This window comes from Amia ocellicauda, chromosome 1 (genome assembly GCF_036373705.1).
Source record: "Amia ocellicauda isolate fAmiCal2 chromosome 1, fAmiCal2.hap1, whole genome shotgun sequence".
NCBI classification, from domain to species: domain Eukaryota; kingdom Metazoa; phylum Chordata; class Actinopteri; order Amiiformes; family Amiidae; genus Amia; species Amia ocellicauda.
This window is the reverse complement of record NC_089850.1, coordinates 24,434,700-24,443,428: the sequence shown is the minus strand read 5'-3', so window position 1 is coordinate 24,443,428 and position 8,729 is coordinate 24,434,700. Positions and strand designations below refer to the sequence as shown.

Sequence of the window (8,729 nt, the reverse complement as noted above, 5' to 3'; positions counted from 1 at the left end):
TGACTGCTAATTTACTGGAAAACAAAGAAAAGTGAAGAGAAAGCACTCTCTTCTTGTTTTATTTTTTTATCCGCATTTTACTTACTGACTGTACAGACCTAAAGAAAATACATTTTGTTAAAATTAAATTTATGTTCAGCACCTTATGTGTACTTGGCTATTGTTAAGAAAAGCCTGTACATGTTCAATTTATGAGTTACTGGATACTGTTTGGTGTACAAGATGTTGTCTGAATATAAATTGACACTGTTGTCAGCACCGAATAAAATGTTATGCTTCTCTGATTTGCTACTTCTTGTTTCTCATTTGGTTCAAATGAAGTTAAACAATGTAAAGCAGAAAACATAATAAAAAAAATCTTTGTGTCAGAATGTCCTAACATTGTTTTCTAAAAATAAGAAACACAATGCTCTTAAAATAAATAAATATAGCTTGAAATTTCTGGTTTCAGGTTGGACTGTGTCAAAATATACCGTACACTTTAAAAAGATACTTAATACATTTAAATAAATCACCAGAATTGGCAATTTTTTCTAAGAAAATGTAAGTTCTATTTTGTCACAACAAGCAAAATAATCTTTTGCTTTTAATTCTAGGCTAGTTAATGTATCTTAGAAAAAAAATATGTATTGTCTTATTTTAAGATTTCTTGACTCATCAAGATTTCATTTTTTGTAGTAGTATTTTATTGAAATCTTAGGGGAAAAGGGGAAAGTGGATGTACCTCTTTGAAAACATCAGTAAACACGTTTTGTTTTGGAAGACTTCTGCTTCTTTTGCTTTTATTTCAACAGTGACCTTTAATAGGCAAGGTCGCTACAATATAAACACACAAAGCACATACACATTGATATCCAAAAGATAATGCACGTATCAGATTTGTGGCATGTTTTGTTGATCCTGCAGTGTCTCAAACAGCCCTTATCATTTATTTATTTATTTATTTATTTATTATTTAGAATAATATGTAATATAATCTCTCAATTATTTCACTACTTCTGTGTTTTCTTGATCCATAGTGATCAGTTTCATCTCTAAATTCTTATTATTCAGACAAAGAATTATGGAAACTCAGTTTTATCTAGTTTTTTTCCTTGATTCCACTGGTCTCTATGTTACCTGGGAGTCCAGTCAGGATCCCACTTTGTATTTTTCATTTTAAGTTTATCATTTTTAAACTTCTCTTGTAAGTATTCACATACAGACATGTCCTCGGACACCATTATGTATAATCGTTGGTCTTACAGTACCTCAGGTTCAGTTTGGCTATTGACTGCCACTTACACTTATCTTAACATACAAGGATTTCCTTGCATACCATAGGGCTTAGTAGGCCTTGCCATGCTGTTCAGTTCCCTTGGCATCAATCCCCGCAGATCTGTCTTAACCTGGAGTTCACCTCACTGAGAACCTCCGCAGCGCAGTCACTAACACACAAACTGACCTCCCATTCTGCGGATCTCTGTATGTGGTTACTGGTTGATGAAACCTACCACATAGTCTTAACACACATAACAATCAAACTGTACAGTCACATATTTACCCTTCATCCTGTGTGCCTGTCCTTCACAGGTTCAATTTGAAATTACACTCTGAGAGCCTCGAAATATCCCGAGACCAAATCTAAATATACAGGGTGGTAGAATAAAAATACTCACCCATTTTGTTCCTGGGAGTGGAGGCCAGTTCAGATCCTCCTCCGTGACACCAAGTGAAGAACACAGTAAAGAATTTAAGTCTTGAAGCACAGAGGATAATGTATTGATTTAACAAGCCCGACATGGAAGGTCTCCACCTCAGCGGAGTCTCTCTGAACAACATTTTACAGCCTTTCATAGAATGCATGACATGTGTTCTGTGGGCAGGTTCCAGTCATATGCTCCCAAGAAGTGTTGCTTTGAAGTCAGGTTTCTCAATTTTTGTGGTTGTCTTCCTGTGGGGAGATTTGAGATCCGGGGAGAGGTGACTTTCTTTGATGTATGCCGAGAGGTCCGGTCCCACGGTCATCATTAACAACTGTCAATCATTAACAAAAACAGTTTCTGCCAATCTGGGAAAACAATTAAGTCCACAGACTTTTAACAAACAGATCTCTCCACTGTGTGATCTTTTTATCATTGACAGGAATGTCTAGAGGGTATGTCCTCTGACTTAGCGGCTGTCGCTAGGTCGATTAATCTATTTTGCTCAGTCTGCATACTATTATTAATATAAAACATTATACAGACTCTTCTGACACTTTAGTCATTACAGACTGTGGGGGGAAAATATAGAAATCCTATCCTGCCTTTGTCCTCTATGTCAGCGGTTCCCAAACTTTTTGGCTGGCACCCCCCTATACATTTGGGTCACAGCTCGCGCCCCCCTCATCTCACATGTTCATATTTATATTATGATTTATATTTCTGAAAGCCCTAACGCTTAACAAAGATGAATACACTTACATACTTGTTTGTATTTCACTTCTCACACTTTTATTTGGCCATTTATATTGATAAAACCAGAAACTTTACCTATTCTTTCAACCTGTTCTTAATCAATCTACTACTCAAATTAATGAAATGGATAAGGCTGAATCAAAGTGGTTACAGAAGATACATTTCCATTTCATACAATTTTACCAGTTATTTAACATAGCCTATATATTGTGTCTTTGTTATAAAAATGATTTAATTTAATACACTTGTGCATTTGCTTACTTTTTAAAACTGACAAAATATAAACACGTCTTCACACGTGACAACCCAGATTAGTCTGCACAATCAAGGGAAGTGTTATTTTATTTTTATTTTTATTCCCATAACTCCAGATATTTGGCCACTATCTGCCTCGGATGCGGTTAATGTCGATCTGCTCAAAGTCATTGATTACATTTTTTTTGTTAATTACTTTTTTTTATTATTATTAATGCATTTCCAAAATATTGCAGTAGAGATTCCTGCCGAGCTCGTTTCCCACATTTTGGACCTGAAAGTTATTTGTATGTTTTTATTTTACTGTAATAATCACCTCACATAAACTGCTGTGTATTTTGGTCTGAAACTACCGAGAAGTGACTCACAGATGAAACACGACAATCCTCTATTCTGATTGGCCAGGACTGGATATGGATTCATCCAATAACCGATTTCCACTCTCGTTTGTTTATAAGTGTGGAAAAAGTCGTTTCACAGAGATAGGTCAATGCAAATTTTTTTTATCCAATGCAATTTCAGCAGGGGGGTTGTCACATCCCCTCGTGGATTTCGTGTGTTGACTTTTTACATGTTCATCTCTTTACTGCGTGCCCCCCTACAGAGGGTCTTACGACCCCCAAGGGGGTGCACCCCACAGTTTGGGAACCACTGCTATATGTGCTGTTACTTCCTTCTTGGTTATCAGCAACTTACATTCCTTTCTTGCAATGTATTAACTGCAAATGACCTTCCAATACAACCAGTAATTTAGAGGTTATTGATTATTATTCATGAGTAATGATTATAATATATTAATGAGGTGGGAAGGCTTAGTTTAGCATGCCAATTAAATCACTGTTATAGTTATTAGAAATGACCAATCAGACACTGTTTTTAAAATGTTAAGCCCCTTGAGGGTATGTTCCAAAATGGAAATATAATCTTTGTTCTACCTTTAAAAGTTTGAAGGACAGGTATTCTGCTGTTCTTCCCGTGCACGTAATGAATCCTCATTAGAACTGCCAACTCCAAAACTTTCTTCCACCACAATCTGGTGTCACGGACAGGATGATTGACTGGTTCCTGCGCAGGTCTCCAGGCAGGAAAACCGCAATGTCTAAAATACTAAGGGAAATTATCTACTCTTCAAACTGAGTTAAGAGTCCTGCTTCCCATGTTGATCCGAGACGGGCCTGCTCAGTCGTGAAGGAAGACATAGATTCAAAGAATCTAATCTGAGGAGAGAGGTGAGTCGGAAATTCTAGTTAGTAAAATATGTTTGAGTGTTTATGTGTGTTATGTTTATAGTTTTACCTAAAAGAAACATGCAGATTTATAGTTTTACCTAAAAGAAATAATTGCAGTTTTTGTATATATAGTCTTTTTTTCCTGAAAGAAAAATGCAAAGCAGGTTAAACACAGCTAACAAAAACAGGTCCCCAAGACGTCCCCTAAATGTTCTCTAAAGATGTAAAGATGTTGCAAACTAACATTACCAGAAAGTTTTTTTGTAGGGCTCCCTAAGTGTTTCAAACGACATCATTTCTGACATTCTTATGACGTTCTAAGAATGTCCCGGTACTATTGCCAAGACCATAAAAGACCGTCACAAGCAAATGTTAATAAGAAGTTATTTCTTAGTGTTCCCTGGACTTCTTATGTGACGTTCCTATAACGTTCTATTAACGTCCCTAAACCATTCCCAAGGCCATAAATGAACATCAAAAACTAACGTTACCAGGATGTGTTTTTTGTAGGGTTCCTCATGAAGTCTTTTCTGTCCTTTCTAAGACGCTCTCTGAACGTCCCAGTGCCATTACCTATACTTTTAGAAGTCGTGCATTACAGGTTCCCTGAATGTTTCTCCAGCACAACTGCAGGATGTTGCTTGCCATTTTTCCTGTTGGCTTTTTCAGTAAAAAGAATATATAATGTTTTTAACTGTTATCAGTTGTATTTGCCTGTGATTTGCTGTAAGTCTAACATATTTTCTATTTACATTATGCTTGTTGGAACTAAATCCAGAATATACTGTAATAACCCATATATATTTATTTATTTAATCCACCCAATGTGCAGTGCACAAACCTCATACACGGGATGTGTACTGACTTGCAAGTTATGCAACCATATATGCCTGTACATATTCCATAAATATCATCCAGATGTTTCCATGCATTACCTATTTGTGTAAATATTAATAATTGCAATTATACTGTATGTTTACGCTACCGCCGCTTTGACAGCAGTGTCACTCGATGCAGTGTTTGTCTATACAGAGAGAAATGCATGAATTATATATATATAATTATAATATTTTGTGTGTGTGTGGTTTCAATTTTATCCATGTACTGTATACCAGAGCATTTGCCACTATTCATAAATTACAAATACGTTGTCAGTGTCAAAAGTAAAAACGTAAACAAGTACGCATTGTACTTATATATAAAAAAATTAAAGATTTGAGCGTATGAATCGAGTTTTAGTTCAGTTACAATTTTTTTTTCTTAGTACGGTACTATTAGTAAGTTTGTTACATACTTGGTCTCCTCTAGAGGGCAGCAGCAGGGAGTTTGGGGTTCATTGCAATGGGCACCTTTTTTTAGTCCGCAGCTGGAGACCTACTTCAGGCGCCAAGTTCGTTGCAATGGGTATTTAACTAGCGTACTTGTTTAGTACGGAGCTGCGTACTAACCACAGGATCATCTCCAGGTGACCCATATATACAGTATGAATCCCCAGCATGTTCTTTTTAAAATACATAAAACACAAATGTTTAAAAATAACTAGTCAAGAGATATAATCCATTATGTAAGGAGCGCACCTATCTAGAAGCTGGTCAAAACTACATGACAAAAAACAACCACTTTTTTGTTGTTTTGTTTTTACCTTGAAAAGAAATGTGTTCATATAAATTGCTAAATATGTTTACCAACACAACCATAATACATTTGTGGCATTGTTGCTATACCATATAAAAGTTATATGTTATAATATGTTCATTTTTATTCACTGGGGGAAAAATATTTAAAATATTTTTAAAGTCAATACAAAGTGTTGAATAAATATAAAAGCATTTTCAAATGTACTTATTTCTTTTTTGTGTATAAATGAATATTAGATTATAACTGGTGCTCCTAACAGGAGAGAAGTGCAATAAAGCCCAGCCTTCTTATTCAAAATTATGTGGCAAAGATGACTACATCTGTGTCATTTAATTTTTCTGTCCTCCTCTTTCAAGTATAATTGCACAGACAAATTACAAATTTCAATTTTTTTGTTGAATTTTCAATTTTAAAATGTGATTTCATATAAATATTTGTAGCATGAAATGTGCCCTTCTGAATTATTCATATTGTTTACCAAATGACTGAAAAACTGGATGGCGTGGAAGTAGTGTTTATATAGATCAGATTTTTCATGTCATTACACAACAAAAAATAAATTAAGTCATTTGGAAAGTTTTGCCTTACTTTGGCAATATATGTCATACTTTTATTGTATTTTTTTCCACATCTGACTAAAAGTATCATATTGAATATCGAGTAATGATGTTTCTTGCTGATAGATGTTAGCTGAGGGAATACCCTTAAAACTGCATGTTGTGTAGCGAATGACTCCAGATTCATTCTTGTAACTTGGTATTCTGAATACCAACCCTTTCAGTGAAGACTTTATTTAAAATACATCAACACTACACAATAATAGTTTATTTTTTTATTTTTATATAACCAGTTCAAAAGATTACTAATAATCATTATAAATTATGAAAATGTGATGAACTCCTCTGAGTGTGTTCTAACTTGTTATTCTTAGTAATGAAATGACAAATATATTTTTTTATTTTTTTTACTGGACTTTATATACAAATTATCTATTGAATTCTTACAATCCCCTTAAAAATCGAATTACTCTGCACGGTACATTTATGTAAACACAAAACATTTTGAACATATTATATAGATTAATTGTCAATCCTGATTAAGAACAGACAGATATACCACAGATATACTGCAAGCAAATGCTTACGTGAGAAATATTTTTGAATAGGTTTTAAAACAAACACTATTTATTTTAATATGTAACTTTGCAGAACTATATATTGTTTATATTTATACATTTTTTATGTTCTTTTAATTTGTGTACAGTTTCATTCCAGAGGAATTAGGGTGATATATTTTTGAAGTAACAATAAGCTTCAGTGCTTTTCTAAACCATGGATAGAAAAAAGCATAAATCAGTGGATTAAATGTGGAATTAATGTAAGCCAAACATAAAAAAGCATCGTACAGCTTGTCTGGAATGATAATATTTAAATAGGTGCCAATCATGGTAACTATGTAGACAGGGAGGCTGCAAAATATAAAGACACCCATTACTATTCCTAGTGTTTTAGCAGCTTTTTGCTCTCTGTTACGCTGTGCTCTTCTTGTACTGTCTTTGAGTGTAAATGTTCTGTCTTCCATTATTTTTATTAGTCTTGCTTGGTTTCTAGCAACAGTGAAAATGTGTGCATATATCCCAATCATGACAAAACAGGGAACAAAAAAAGTCAATGCATCCAGGTATTCCCATATCTTATGATACAGAAGTGAACAGGCACCCTCACATGATAATCTTACAAATGACTCATCAATACTTGTGTCATTAGGTCTGGTGTATAGCAGTCCAAAGCTATATAATGCTCCCAATACCCACGCAATAGTTATAAAAATCCAGGCTACTCTGATGTTGATTTTGTTTGCATAATGAAGAGGCTCACACACTGCATAGTAGCGATCAATGGCAATAAAACACAAGTGAAAAACTGAAGTATTGGCAAACAAAATTTCAAAACATATTATAAGTTTGCAATAGAATGATCCCATATACCAACACATTTCAACTATTCTGATCATGTTGAATGGAAGAACAAGAACTCCGAGGAGGAAATCAACAATTGCTAGAGAAAGAACTAACAGATTATTTGGTGAATGAAGCTGCTTGAAATGAGAGATAGAAATCATCACAACCAGATTGCCACCAACTGTGATTAGCACTGTTACAACACACACAAAATACATAGCTGCTCTTTCACCAACTGATCTGGACAGTTTAATGCAGGAGTTGGTAACATTTTCAAAGCAGTACTCTACTGAGTCCATCTGAATGAAGGATGAATTCATCTTTCTGAGGTTGCAAGTGACGTATTGATGAATTAAAAAGATGCAAGTTCAGTCAGAAGTAAAAAAAGCTCCTGTTGTGAAAACGAAGTTTAAATTCAATACATTTACTTTAATAAAATCTCCTACATGTTTCCAATATATTTGATCTATTTAAATATTAAAATATAAATGCTTGTAATATTGAACACATTGTTGCATTATAAGTGAAGTGTTTCCTGAGGTTATTCACTCAGAATATTGTAATTCAGTAAAAGACCATGCAAGTCACTGCAATCTATATAATGAACTTAACATACAAATATAACCTGCAATTTTATGGCTCCCATTTGTAAAATACATTACCTTATCACATAACAACTTATTCATTATTGAAGACCCCATGTGTACTTCCCATCTTCTGGATTCCCTGAATGTGGTGAGTCCTGGTTGGAAAGCAGACTTATATACAGTGTGAGAGCTCCCTGGAGTTCAGTGACACTTGGATATCTTGTGAGACAATGAAATGTGATTGGTTATGAAGACCAGTTGTACTCATCGTTTCAGACCACAATGAAGCAAAGGGTTGTGGGGGAGTGGTGTGTAATGTAACAAATGCACCACTTTAGCAGAGTACCATAGAGAACAAATGTGAAATGCTTAATTAAAAAAATAAATAAATAAATAACTACATTATTGTTTTTGATCAATAATTTAGTTTTTAACCTTTACTAGTGCCTAACAACATCATGAGAATGTGTCCCTATAGATCACTTACTTATTTTTTTATTGATTACATCTTCTCTTATTCAGTAAAAGCAGTCTTTTGCAAATTCATTGTTGTCCTTGAATTTTTTTACTTGTAACACGACTCCTTCAGGATCCAGTGTGTGAAGAAGGTGTCTGGTGTCTT

At 34.3% G+C, this 8,729-nt stretch overlaps 1 protein-coding gene across 1 annotated transcript; it reads right to left on the bottom strand.

Moving 5' to 3' along the window:
• Positions 1-6,760: 6,760 nt before the first annotated feature.
• On the bottom strand, positions 6,761-7,738 carry LOC136758911 (trace amine-associated receptor 4-like). Its single transcript, XM_066713671.1, has one exon. The coding sequence runs from the start codon at positions 7,736-7,738 to the stop codon at positions 6,809-6,811; it is 930 nt and encodes a 309-aa protein (XP_066569768.1). The 3' UTR covers positions 6,761-6,808.
• Between the last annotated feature and the right edge of the window lie 991 nt (positions 7,739-8,729).

What these genes read in the sequence shown, in the direction of transcription:
- LOC136758911 (XM_066713671.1), bottom strand. Translation starts at nt 7,738, where the DNA reads ATGTATTTTGTGTGTGTTGTAACAGTGCTAATCACAGTTGGTGGCAAT.